Here is a 14474-nt window from a genome sequence, read left to right on the forward strand (position 1 = left end):
TGTTTGCACTGGCATCCTTGTTCCCCAAGAATACAATTTGTTTTTTGTTAATCACTGTAAAATTATTGCTCAACATAGAATGCAATATTGAAAATCATGATGAGCATGTTTGCAGGAATTACTGTAAAATGAAATTCAATTTATGTTTAGATGCAAACTAACCTGATGACAGTAGAACCCACAACACGGCCGCTCCAATACCTGAGGACGAGAAAATAATCCTTAAATTTTTTTTAGAAACTACATAGCATTACTTTGTTTTGACAAAAGCCATGAACTTGATCTCAGTTTTAAACTTAGCAATAAACTGTCTTCTCATCTATGTATGAAACAGCTTTGTTGTTGGTCAGGAAAAACACTGTGGGGGTTTTGTTAAGTTTTGTGGAATATTAATTAATATTCATGAGGCAATCCGTTTTGTCTTCAAGTCCAAATGTTGAAACATATTTCTTACCAGGACATGCTGGCCTCCAGAGCGCTGTCATCTCCAAATCCTCCAGTTATTTATCTTAATATCTTTGAAATTGAATCTGCTACATTGGCAAACATCCTTCTTCCAGCCTTCTTACAACCCCTCCTTCTTCATCTTCTGCTTATTCCCTCTCCTGAGAGACAATAAGCACAGAAGATATGCAAAACATCCGCCATCTCAACTTATGGCGGATATAATGTGATCTTGTGCACCTCCTTTTCAGGAACCCGAGCATGAAGCCTCTTTAGATTGTAACGCATCTTTAACTTTTAAGAATCAAAATGCACGAGACAATAGGATCAAAAATGGGCAGAATTAGTGACAAAGCTTTAATGGTGAGGCTAACCTTCAATGACGCATGGATGGCTTACAAAATGTGTGATTGTGTTGAGTTCAAAGATGCAAACCAGATGTAAAGCCACACAAAGTCACCACAAGAAAGTGAGCCAACATGAGGTGACGGGTGGCTCCTGGTTTGGCTAAGCAAATTTACGTTTGAGATAAATCCAGACATGGTAGTGTAGAACAGTAGGCTGACAACATAACCTTAATATTTCTGGGTGGCATTAAGATGTAACAATGACTCAAGTAGGGCTAAGATTCTGATACTCTGGTTCATTATTGGTGTGAACTACAAGAGACACAAGTTAGATATTTCTAAGGAATCACATCAATTAAATGTTTTAATATTAAACCCCTGAGGATAACGTTTCCTTCCAGTTGAATGTTGAACTCAAACTCCATGTTTGTTTTTTAAGGACATCTGGTACAACTTCAACCAAAAGTAATTGTCCGTCCATTGTAGAAGGTTGACGCCAACGCAACATCTGGTTTCGATTAATTTTCCAACTTTAAACCTTTATCATGAATTCCACGTCTAATGATGTCCAACGTTGGTGGTTAACATCAAGATGGTAAAATGGTTTGACCAAGTTTTTCGTTTCCAATGAAATGTAATGGCTGTCCATTGTTGGTTGACGTTAACCCAATGGTGGGTTTATCTCAACCATCAATGTCCGTCTGTAGTTGGTAGTTGATATCAAGTCAATTCTGTTCTTTGAAATTAACCATATTTTTATTTCCAGCATCCATCCAATGTTAAAGGGTTAAAGTCAAACCCAATGTTTGGTTTTGAAAGGTATCTCAACAATTCTAACAAATAAATAGATTTTCTGATGGTGAATGTTATGGTTTAAGTTGGACTCTGATGGATATCTTATTGAAATTTTAAATCAGAAATCAATGTCTAACACTGTGGTAGATTATGCTAATCCAATGTTAAGTTTTGATGTTTGCATGGTTTCATTTCCAACCATAATTCACTGGCTTGGAAAATTAAATTCAGAAACCATACACATTGAAATATCAACATTTTATTACAAGTTTTGCATAAAAATATGTTTGAAAGACTGAATTTCCTTCCTATTTGTACAGCGAACGATCCACTAACATGAGGCCCAACCATGGGGGAGGGGGGGATCTGAGCAGAGCATCCAACAGCTGGATCTCACATAGAGACGCATGATGATTTTAATCAATGAGGTTCTTCTTTCTACAGCAGTATTCTACCCCTAACTATACATTTGCGTGGGAAACACTTTATTTGTACAGTTGTTTTTACAGCAATTAAATGAAATGTCTTTTGTATGGTTTTGGTGACATCATGGGTAAAACTTCTACAACAATTAACTTACTTCTACCTTGGATGCAATATCATCTAGAAATGTATTTAGAAAGTTATATTTGGTGGAAATATAACTGACCATTTGAAGAAAAAAGTGTATTTCAATGAAGGTATAAATTCCATTATAGCACATCCTGTTTGTGCTTTATGGGCTTGTAAAATTTCCCATCACACGCCTGTCACATGTCCTCTAACCTGAACCTTAAACAGGACAACTGGTTTTGTTCCAGTAAGTAGCTTCCTGGCAAACTGGGTGTAAAAGAACCACTTCTTTTCAATTAAAAATATAATAAGACATGTAGGTGTTAAATGCATCAGCTGTGCACTAATGCATTCTTCTTTGAGGCCTTTATTTAAGTCTAAGTAGTTAATTAAGTTCAAGTAGATTATGTTCTGAGTTGTATTGTCTAAAGGAAACCTTGACAATGTGAACATGCCATAAACACAGAATCTTTTTAATTCAATGTAGCGCAGCAGCATTCCTCAGGTCAGTCTACTTTGTGTGTGTTTCAGGTGTGTCATAACTGGAAAATGTTAACCATTGGACTTTAACACTACACCCATGAAGCTAACACACTCCTTCCCTGTGTGAGAGCTACTATTATGTATTCCCATGATCATATCTTCCCACACACAGTAACACATAGCTCCTGCCACAGCACGTGATCATCAAAACTACCAAAACAGAAACTAATGGTAGGTTAAAATGGGTGTTTTAAACTGAGGCAAAGCAGACAGTCAGCAGAAACAAGTGCTGGACTCTGGAGAGGGAGGGCCCTAAAGCTCATGAATAACTGTGTTGACATTACATTTTCCTGTTTCACAGCTATCTCTGTAATTTATTCATAACCATTCATAGAGCAGGAGAGTCACCTGCTCTGCCGTCACTGAGGACGAGAAGTGTGGTTTAACAGCTTTACCTGTTTACAAGAGAAGAAGCTGTAAGTATGAGTGTTATTTAGTAAGAGCTCAAATATGATTTACTGTGTTGTGACATCGACCGTTAAGTTTATCAGTTTGTATTCTTTAAAATATTGATTGTACAAAAGGAGAAAGTACTTGTTGAGTATGCATACCAGCTGCCAGAATCTGGAAAGGATATGCAAATAGATGTTTGTATAGGCTGGGTTAAAAACACTTTGGTATTATGTCAGCGTTTATGAAATTGTTTTATTACATCTAGTTTTGACTAAGTGGGGTTAAGTTAAGTTGCTATTTCTTTACATAGTTCTATAAAATGCTAACGTTGCTATCGGCTGTCAAAGGGTCGAAATGTCCACCAACAGCTGTTTTGGACCCATAAACCATCTATATCTAAATATATATCTCTATTTAAGGATCTAATTATGCGATTAACTGTGTTGACTGCATTCATGTTGGGTTTGATGAATCAGCTCTGTGACAGGCCTTAGCCCGTCCTATGTTAGTACTGTAGGCTACTCAAGGGACTACATCGATTTACTAAAAACAATCAATGCATTGTCCAGTATAACATGTAAAAAAGTGAGTTTAAAGGTGCTAGTTAACTGTTTTTGTTTCTTATGGACTTAGCTAGGCCAGCTGTATTGATCACTACTTCCAGAATGAATGCTATGCTAACTTCAGTTTAGATAATCTGGCTGTAGCTTCATTTTGCGAAAGAGAATACACTTCTGAAATAACTGTTCTTAAATAACTGTTGGCATTTCAGTGAATATCCATTCTTAAAGAATTTTAAAAAAGATACAAGGCTTCATTTTAGTGAGTTTTAGAGCTGCTTGGCAAATTTGTTTACGTTTTAACATAACAAAGCTAGCTGTGTCGTATTGCTCTTCTGAGAATTTATGCTAGTCTAAGCTAATTATTTATGCTAGGCTAACTCAGCTTCCAATTGAGAAAGCAAAAAGCTTATCTCTTCAAATGTCAAACTCTAAATCAGCAAGTGTTCTGAATTACCCCTGAATAATCTCTTTCACTTTTATTTAACTTTCCTGTACGACCCTGAGCTAGCTGTGTAAAACATGCTAGCTATCTTATGATTTAGATTGCAGCATTCAAACATTTAAACAAGTGTTCTCCAGCTTAAGGGGGACATTATCAACTTGCGTTAAATCTTGAGAGTGACTCTGAAATTTACTAGCCTGTGTTATATAATGGTAAACTTAAGTTAGCTTGCTAATATCTCCCAGTGAACGGAAAAACAGGTAGCCTACTTTGCAGATGTTGGAACAATTTGACCTGTTGGATAGAGTCTTAAATCAGGTAGAGAGAGAGTGGGGAACAACATATGTGAAAGGAACCAGGTCGGACTTGAACCCGGGTCACCCGCTTTAAGGACGACAGCCTCCGTTCATGGGGCGCAAGCTAACAACTCGGCCAATGGTGCCTCCTGTAGGATATTTATTAAATTTCCAAGGGTCAAATGATACAAACAAACTTGAATTCAAATAGAGGGTTGAATCAACGCCTTCCTTCTTCCTCTACTCTCCTATGTCTTTAAAGTAGGGAGATTAAATTACGGAGCAGAATTGTACATATAATTATAGGATTTTTTTTCTACTGGTAAAAGGGTGTTGGTGCACCGGTGTAATTATGTGTCTAGTTTCTCCAGGAAGTGTGGGTGTGTCTGCTTGGTATATTAGGCTGAGAACACATTGACTCATACACCATGCACAACAAACAGTGCATGTTTTGAGAGTCCTGAAATTCAAGCTGCACACGTTGTTATTTCTTGATCTTTCCTCGTCATTTTATGACCTGCATGTCTGATTGCTGTCTTTTTAAAGCACTATGTAACTCTGTGCTCTATAAATAAAGGTTATTCTTAATATTATTACATAGGTTTCAGGCTCTGCATATATTTTACACAGGGCATTTGATAATAAGAAGGTTGTTTGAATCTGTGGCTCTCAACTGGTCTAACCTCAAGGCCCAACACCAAACTCCTTCTTAAAAATCGTGGCCCAAATTTCTGATATTTCTTTTAAAGAATCAGATTTATAGAATGAGAAAAAGTGCAGTTTGGACCTCAGATGGTACGAAAAGTGATGGAATAAAGAGAACAAACTAAATCCAGCATATTTAAAGAGCGATTCATGGAATTTTGGTACTTCTTTTTGGGTCCCGACCCACTTGTTGAGAACCTCTGATTTTTTTAAAAATGACACTAAAACCAGGCACATTTGGTCAATTTGAGGGATATTTTAACTTGTTTATGTTTAAGACTATAACAGTATGGATATTCAGTACTTTTTCTTCCTGTTCCTGTACTTACCGTGCTGTAATTTTTAACTTCCTCTATCAAAGGCATTTAGGGAAAAACATTTGAACGGACTTCCTTCTTTTGCAGGCAATGGCTTCCTCAGTTAACGTGCTACAAGAAAAACAGTTCCAGTGCACCATCTGTATGCAAGTGTTCACCGACCCGGTCACCACTCCCTGCGGACACAACTTCTGCCTTGCGTGCATCCAGAGTGTGTGGGAGAGCAGTGACGTCTGCCAGTGTCCTGCCTGCAATAAATCATTCAGCTCCCGGCCTGAAATCAGCATCAACACAGCCTTCAAAGAGCTGGCGGACACATTTAGAAACATCATAGTCAGTTCGTCTGCTTCCCCGCTGTCGGCAGCCAAACCTGGGGAGGTGGTGTGCGACGTCTGTGCGGCGATGTCCCAGCAGGTGAAGGCCAAGAAGTCCTGCCTGGGGTGTCTGACGTCGTACTGTGACGCTCACCTGGAGCCTCACCAGAGGGTCGTTGCCCTGAAGGTCCACAAGCTGATCAATCCGGTGAAGAACCTGCAGGAGAGGATGTGCAAGAAGCACGACAGGCTGCTGGAGATGTTCTGCAGGGACGAGCAGAAGTGTGTGTGCCAGTTCTGCACCGAGACCGAGCACAAAGGTCACCGGGCCGTCAAGATAGAGCAAGAGAGTGTGGAGAGGAAGGTACAAAAGAGTGCTTTAAAAAGGGTTCTAAAGTCCTGCAAATAATACAGAATCTGAAGGTGATGGAAACAGAAGCCTTTTATCTTTCTATCAATTTAAGTTTCAGCCAACCTTGGCTGTATGCAGGAAAACAGTCTGTAGGGAAAGTAAAAGAGGCGAATGCATCAGCTGAAGACAAAAATTAAGCTTTTATTATCTCTTGAGGCAGATATTTACCAGTTCAATGCGACTCTCATGTTAGAAAGTTACTAGATGGACTGTAAACATAACCAACACATAAATGGAAAGTCTTGGCCCTGATATCACGTATGACTCATCTTTGTATCAGCCACAACAGAAAACCCTGAATAGTTGATCAGGAAATAGAGAAAGATGGATTGTCACTTAGAAATGATGTTCAATGCTCAGCTAATCTCAACTGAAGAAAACTGTAAATTCCTCACAGAGCCTGATTGAGCAGCGGTGTCTCAAGAGTCGTTTTCACATCTGCACTCCGGATAATATCTAGATATTTACAGGAGGACTTCTCCGGAGATTCTCCCGACCTAGTCGTTCACATATGCTCCTCACAGCGGGGGACTTTTCCTGTCAGAGGGGGGGATTTCCAGAGGTAAGACATGACGTAAATTAACAACGTGGAAGTAGCGGCCGTAGCAACAGAGTCCGCTACATGACGTTATAATGAGAATATTTGCCTTTATATCAATGCTGTGTGTAATCCAATGGAATGACAACATCCACAAAAGAGAGGAGAACAACATACTGACGAACAGAAAACAGAATGCAGCTGTTTAATGACGTGCACGGAGATCGTAGTGGTCGCGTGCAGACACTTTAGGCAGTCACTCTATAAACATCACTCGTGTCCCATTGGCTCGAATTGAAATCTCCTGAGTATATGCTGCCGCGTTCAGACATCAGCTCACTCGGATTTTCTGCGGAAAAAATACTCGGGGTCTGGCCGGAGAAACCCCGGGTAAAGTCTGTGCGAAAAATGCGGCTGTTCGCGTTCACACACAGCCTAAAGAACCTCCGGGTAGCCAAATCTCCGGAGTTTTTCAGGAGATTTCCGTATGTGTGAAAAGGGTTAAGGTGATGGATAGGAAAAGTTGATGAACAAAGAGTCTGTTTTGTAAGGGACAAGCAAATGATGGGTTATTTTGATTTCTGTTCAGGTCCAAATGAAGAAAACTGAGGCAGATTTTAAGCAGATGATCCTGGAACGAGGGTGTAAAATCGAGGAGATCAAAAACTGTCTGAAGCTCAGCACTGTGAGTTTTAATGAAAACAATGATCCTTGGGAGGCAATGTTTTCAGTGTTATCTGAATGTTAGCTTAGCCCTGCGTGCTCATATATTCCAGCCATCCCTGCTTATATACAGTGTAAAGGCAAATATTTTATTCTGCCGTTTTTTTAATCTCGCCTCCAGATTAGTGCAGAGAAGGAGCTGAAGGAAAACGACCGTCTGTTTACGTCTCTGGTTCGCTCCGTCCAGGAGAGACAAGCTGAGGTCAACTCGGAGGTGAGAGAGAAGCAGAAAGCGGCCGAGAGGAGGGCCGAGGAGCTCACCAACGAGCTGCAGCAGGAAATCGACGAACTGCAGAGGAGAAGCGCTGAGCTGGAGACGTTGGGGAGCACAGACGATCACCTGCACCTCTTACAGGTTACAATCAACGTCGAGCTCTGGGATTTTACAGAAGCCTAAAGTGGCCAATGCTTGAAAAAAAAAGAAGTTGAATCCTTTTTTTTTACTGTTTTTTTTTTTTTAATTCGAGATCTCGAGGGGAATAATTAGCACTGGTAAAGATTTAGTTTGAGATCACAGCTCAATGATGAAGAACAGGAAAAAAACGAGAGTCCACCTCACCTGACCCCTCTTGATTTCAGCCACAAAAATAACTGTTCATGACTGTTGGAAAGAAATCATAACTAACTCAAACTTAGCCTAATGGGTTGATCCATGATGGGGTTCGCTTAAATATAAGCTATCATACCTCAGCACAGGCTAACTGCTCATTAGGGCCAACACCAACTCTGCGGATAAACGCTAACCCCGTTTTGCCTCACTATGATCATATTTTCTCTTTTTTGCCGCTACTTAGCCGCCGTCATATTCGCTGGTTTAAACTGCGTCCAATTGCTGAATTGTATCAAAGTGTAGGTTTTATCTTTTAAGGAATAAGCTACTGACTCTTTCTTTCATGAATGCAATACTTAAATTCTGCAACAATATTCCACTTTATGTTTCTTTTAGAGGTTTCCCGCTCTTACTTCACCTCCGCCCAGTAAAGAGTGGACGGAGATCGGCGTCTACCCCGAACTCTGTGTGGGGACAACGAGGAAAGCCCTGTCCAAACTGGACGACACCCTGAAGAAGGAACTGGACAGTTTGAAGAGAAACGGTAAAGTTCACCGACAAGTCATGTCCGGACGCTGTTAGCCGTCATACTTCATGCTTTGCATTTGATTGAGTTGAAAACCAATCATCAGATATTACAAAAAAATTGTAATGGAGCATTTTTATCTTTCTGACAGAGATGAAGAAGATGCAGAAACATGCCGGTAAGACCAAACCCGTGTTTTTGGCGTGTTTACATATATGTAATACATCAGTGTGGGACACAATATATCCACTTGTTTTTAACAGCACGTAAACACAATGATTGATGTGATTGTATTTGAAGTAGATTTTTAGTGACTTTACTCTGTCTTATATTCAAAGTGGACGTGGTTTTAGACCCAGACTCCGCCCATCCAAACATCGTCTTGTCGCCTGATGGGAAGCAGGTGGGCCGCGGAGAGCTGCTTCACATCGTGCCAGACAACCCCCAGCGCTTTGACCCGGTCATCTGTGTTGTGGGGAAGAGCGGCTTCCTGTCGGGCCGGATCTACTTCCAGGTCTTGATTGTTGACGTATTGATGTCATATAAATCGCAGACGCCACGAGATCAAGTTGGCAACGGTAAATGTTTCATATCGTTTTTTCCTCGTCATCCAGGTCGCAGTGGGGTCAAAGACCTTCTGGGATGTTGGCATTGTGAAAGAGTCCGTCAACAGGAAGGGGATGATCACTTCCAAGCCGGAGAACGGCTACTGGACGGTGCGGCTGAGGAACGGGAACGAGTATCGCGCCCTGGACTCCCCCTCAGTACTCATTCCCCTCAAGGAGAAGCCGCGGACAGTCGGAATTTTTGCTGACTACGAGGAAGGGACTGTGTCTTTCTTCAACGTGGACACTGGCTCTCACATCTACACCTTCACTGGGTGTTTGTTTTCGGAGAGGATCTTCCCCTTCTTCAGCCCGGGCGTTTGCGATGATGGGAAGAATACAACGCCTCTGATCATCACAGCTGTTAATCATTAGACGTAGTGACTCCAAGTGTGTTGCCCTGGTTGTTTTCACAGACATATTTTTCATCTTTATCCGGAAATCTACTGTACACACATCAGCAGATTCAAAAAGTCTACAATCACACTCAAATACAGTGTTCTGACACCATTTTACCCTTTACGTTAGCTTAAATTGAGATTGGACGATACAGTGAAAATTATTTATTTGAACATTTTATCCGTAATTTAAGCTTTAAACTTCTACAATGTGATCAAATTATTTAAGTAAATGGTTAAACATGTCACACTAGAATAACAAGTCAGTAAAGATTTTTAATTCATGCCCGTTATGGCAAACATTTTGGTTGAAGCAGCTGCCCGTCACTATCCAGGGCTCTTGCGCTGTATCTATTTAAACTGGAATACAACCACTCAACCAGTCCAATGCATAACCAGCCAATTCGATATTATTTACCTGCTGACGCTTTGATTCCATGTTTAGCCGTTTTAAATACGTATAGTGCTTAATTTTGACGGTTCTCTGAAAACTAGATTAGTTAAACTGAAACTTAACTTGAATTTAAGTTACTGTGAAGATATCCGCCTTGGGACATCCCTAAATATGAATCCTACAGTCAAAACAAACTGAGTGAAACTTTACAGTAACTATGCTCACAGTTTTTCCAGCCATTCAGAAAAACTCCTCAAAAGAGCTTTTACATTAAAAAAAAAAAAAATCTTAACTTGATATCAATAATGATAATACCGCCTTAATTTGCACTTCGCTAGTTTTGAGTTCAGTCGCGCTGTATGCTAGCATAATACTGTAGTTGTTTGCTAACGTCACAGACATGTTTTCCTGAAATGTGTTCTTCTTTGCTGCCCTAAAAACAGTAGTTAACAGTGGCAGCAATGACCTATACAATGTATTTTCTGTGAAGACTACTGTTTTCGAGACGATACAAGTCCATATTTGAAGGTGCTAGTAAATTAGGATTTTCAGATCATTCCAATCTCCCCGGTACCCATATCGGCTTTTTAGACTATTGGAATCTGTATTGTCAGGACATCTGTTCAAGGGACACAAACCTTTCTATCTCAAAGATGAAAGTTATTCATGATTTCTTACATTACTGTATTATCAATTATACCACTGTAGTAGTATTGCAGTTAAATCTTCTAAAAGCAGCTCATGAATGTAGGCCGATTTGTGACAACAAACCAAACCATGACAAGTACAGGTAAAATCCAAACTTTGGCATTGGCAGTATAAAATGTTTATTTGTGTGCCTCAACTGTATACCTTAAAGCCCTAAATGTAAACCAATCACACCTTTGCAAAAGTATACCTTACATGTTTGTGGTTGTGCTATGGACTCAAGGGGCTAAGGGAAGTATTGTACTTCGTATTTGTAGCCCAGAAAATGTATTGACTATTTCAGGCATTCGGGAGGTGCTAGTTTACTTTTTGTTATAATTTAAATGTATTTTGATCTGTTTCTCGTGGTGATTTGTTTCTGAAATAAAGAGTGTTTACTTGTTTGTCTCTGCACCCTGGAAACTTTTCTGTTTTGCAAAACGTTTGCGATCGTCTCTGCAGTGTTTCCATGTGCTTTGCATTATGAGAGGCCATGTTGCCGGCCATGCACGACGGATATCAGGAAGCATTAAGAAGGAAACTTCAGCTACAAGTTCTTACTGCTGTACAGATGATCGTCCTTATACAGTTGTGAACTCTGTCCTGCTGAAACTGACATGATAATATTGTTTTTCTTAGAAACCAGCAAAACCATGATAACAATATCTGTCGCTGTAGCTCATATTTACATTGCTGCTGTAAAACAAGCTTCATTCAAATTACCATGTTGCTATCTAATAAAGCTATCAGGGCTGATGCCTTAGCAAACAATGGTCTATTTACACATCCCATGTGAAGGAGCAGCATTCATTATTGTTTACAAGACAGATGTAGGTCAACCATAGACAGAAGACGAAGTGTACTTAGCTACTCTCATGGGAATTCCATTTAAAGGTCCAAGTTTGGCGTTATTGTTCTTTTGTTGAAGTCTGAAGTGACCATATTAGGACATGAGGCTGGACCTTTTTGACTTGCCTTTGCCTTTTCTCTCAGATTTGTGTACCGAACCAGGACTGTTTTATAAACCTGCCTTTTTTTTTTCCATTGAATCCTTTTTAAAGTATGTCTTTGTGTCACTTTGGTCCAGACTTCCTGATGGGAAAATAATGTTGCATCAACACGATAGGGAAATGTCTCAAGGGATTAAGAGTAGATCCACTTATTTGAATATGTTTGGGGTTTATTGCTTTTAAAGACAGATGAAGACACAAGTCATCGGAGAAGACTGCTCACAGTACATTAGAGCGATATCCTGCTCTTTCCTTTACATGTAAGTGATATTGTTTTTACTATTAAGTGAGACTATTGATAATGGTCTTTGGATGACAAGTCTTGACTTTTGTACATGAATTGTGTCATTATCTCTTAGAAAACACGGACCATGTAATTTTTGGTACTTTGGTGCTTTCAGGTGAAGTATGGATTAAAGATCATCTTCAAGCTAACTAATAGTTTGATTTTGCGTTGTCAATAGGGCTGTACCATTTTGCAACCTCTCTCCATTACGAGCAGTATCACTTCATCAACCAGCGCAAAACTTGGGGTAACGCTTTGCAACATTGTCGAGCAAAATACACTGATTTGGCCACCGTCAACAACCAGCAAGACCTGGAGGACCTAGCTAGTCTGACTGGGTCTAGCATTACACAAGTCTTCTTAGGTCTGTACAGACCTTGGGGCTGGTCCCGGTCAGACGCTGATGACTACAGAGAGGGAAAGCCAGCCTACTGGAACTGGGATTTTTCCACATACAGACTGCGGTCGCATAGCAAGAAATGGACTATGGTCTCCTAAAGCATGCGCCTCTGCTTTGAAATTCTTCTGCTACGACGGTAAGAATATGAAGCATGTTTCAATAACACTCTGCGGTTGTGGTTACATTTAAAATGGCATGCAGTCACAGGGCTGATGATATGAAATGATCCATAAACTCTGTACCAAATCTTAAGTCTTGTGATAACCACAAATCAAAGAGAAGTGGTTATATTAATTATGATGTTTTGACTATATCTAAAAATGACTGTCATCCAACAAGATTTCTTCCCATTTGGAAAGACCTTCAAATCAAAATGTCTGTAAAAAAACAAACCACAATGTGCAGATAAAAATGAAAAAACGGGGCATCCTGACTCCACTGCACAGTTCCAACCAATGCAGTTGTGTTATTGCATCCAATTAGCTTTTAAAAGTCTTTTTAAAATATCAATTTCTTATGAAAAAAGCGACCATATGCCTGGCCCACGTTGGCTTAAAACCACCACACATTAAAACCAGATCCTTACTTTGGAGTCACATCCTCAGACCATTGCCTTTTGACAAGAATTTTAGAAAGTCACCAATATTAATTATAATAAAACTCTGCTCATCTTCTCAAACACTCAACACACCCGTGACCACATCACCCCCCGTCCTTCATAACCTCCACTGGCTCCAGACTCCTCATCATCACACTGCAAAGCCCTCCATGACCTGGACCTTCAAGAAATCTTGAACTTGTACTGACTGACTGCATAGAGGTTTAGATTGAGCTTTTGATACATGTTGCATATGGTGCTTGCCTAAATAGAAATCATACACTGTGTGATATTTGCAGGATCTGCAACTAGTATCTCCCAAAGGTTTATTTTGGGGGAAGGCTCCTTGACCTGGGTGGCTGCTCAGACGTACTGCAGGACCCACCACACAGACCTGGCCAGAGTGTGAAACCAGCTTGAAAATGAGCACCTTCAGAAGAGTATGACGGCGGACTTGATGTGGATTGGGTTGACACGGACCTACTGGGTCTGGTCTGATGGGAGTGAACCCTCATTCACACCCTGGCTTCCCGACAATGCCCCAGATTCAAAAATACCATGACTGTGTTGCACCTCCCATACATATATATTAACCTGAAAAAAGATTTAAAGAATACCCCTCGATGAATCAAACTTAAACTGTGCAATTAAAAATAGACTTATACAAGAAATGTACATAACCCGTGCAGGGATAAAAAAATATGTGCAATTTAAAACAAGAACCTATAAACAGTTGAGGAAAAAAATCTGTAATTAGACCTGAATATAAAAAATGAGAATAAAAAAGTGTTGACCTTCTGAAGTTGTGTTGTTTATATATGTACAGCAATGTTTAAAAAGTATAAAATGTACTTATTATTTAGAATATATACACTATGGGGACTGAAAAATAAGTGGATATACTCTGAATACCTGCACTACTTTTATGGAGGATGAGATCTGACAGAAGTATAAATAAATAAATAAATAAATGTATAAATAAATGCGTGAATAAATAAATAAAAACTGGTAAATGAATGGGACATACATAATTAAATGTCTTAAATTTATTTCTATATTTATTTATTTATTTCCATTTATTTATTTCTACATGTATTTATTTCCTCAATCCTGAATGAGACTGACGTTAGTCCCTCCTACCTCATTAGCATACGGACACTGAAATGTATAAATAAATAAATGTATAAATGAGTAAATGTGGAAATAAATAAATGTATAAATAAATAAATATGGAAATAAATAAATATGGAAATAAATAAATGTAGAAATGAATAAATGTGGAAATAAATACATGTATAAATAAATAAATGTGGAAATAAATAAATGTATAAATAAATAGATATGGAAATAAATACATGTCGAAATAAATAAATGTGGAAATAAATAAATATGGAAATAAATAAATGTAGAAATAAATACATGTCGAAATAAATAAATGTGGAAATAAATAAATGTAGTAATAAATTTAAGACATTTAATTATTTATGTCCCATTTATTTACCAGTTTTTATTTATTTATTCACGCATTTATTTATTTATTATTTTATTTATTTATTCCAGTATTTATTTATACATTCATTTATTTATTCATTTATTTATACTTCTGTCAGATCTCGTCCTCCATATACTTCACCAC

The 14474-nt window shown here is 38.9% G+C and overlaps 1 protein-coding gene and 1 pseudogene across 3 annotated transcripts; both read left to right on the forward strand.

Moving 5' to 3' along the window:
• Window positions 1-2781: 2781 nt before the first annotated feature.
• Window positions 2782-10958, forward strand: LOC132958715 (E3 ubiquitin-protein ligase TRIM39-like). 3 transcript variants are annotated; one of them, XM_061031735.1, is made up of 9 exons: window positions 2782-2852; window positions 2983-3097; window positions 5485-6075; window positions 7251-7346; window positions 7506-7739; window positions 8331-8478; window positions 8612-8638; window positions 8799-8974; window positions 9075-10958. In XM_061031735.1, the coding sequence occupies exons 3-9, from the start codon at window positions 5488-5490 to the stop codon at window positions 9438-9440; spliced, it is 1635 nt and encodes a 544-aa protein (XP_060887718.1). In that variant the 5' UTR covers window positions 2782-2852; window positions 2983-3097; window positions 5485-5487; the 3' UTR covers window positions 9441-10958. The 3 variants fall into 3 exon arrangements, with proteins under 3 accessions (XP_060887718.1, XP_060887717.1, XP_060887719.1); XM_061031734.1 differs by lacking the exon at window positions 2983-3097 and having other exon boundaries at window positions 2785-2852; XM_061031736.1 differs by lacking the exon at window positions 2782-2852 and having other exon boundaries at window positions 2920-3097.
• A 79-nt stretch (window positions 10959-11037) lies between these two features.
• Window positions 11038-13400, forward strand: LOC132958946 (uncharacterized; annotated as a pseudogene).
• Window positions 13401-14474: the final 1074 nt, after the last annotated feature.

This window comes from Labrus mixtus, chromosome 23 (assembly GCF_963584025.1).
Source record: "Labrus mixtus chromosome 23, fLabMix1.1, whole genome shotgun sequence".
Taxonomy (NCBI): Eukaryota; Metazoa; Chordata; class Actinopteri; order Labriformes; family Labridae; genus Labrus; species Labrus mixtus.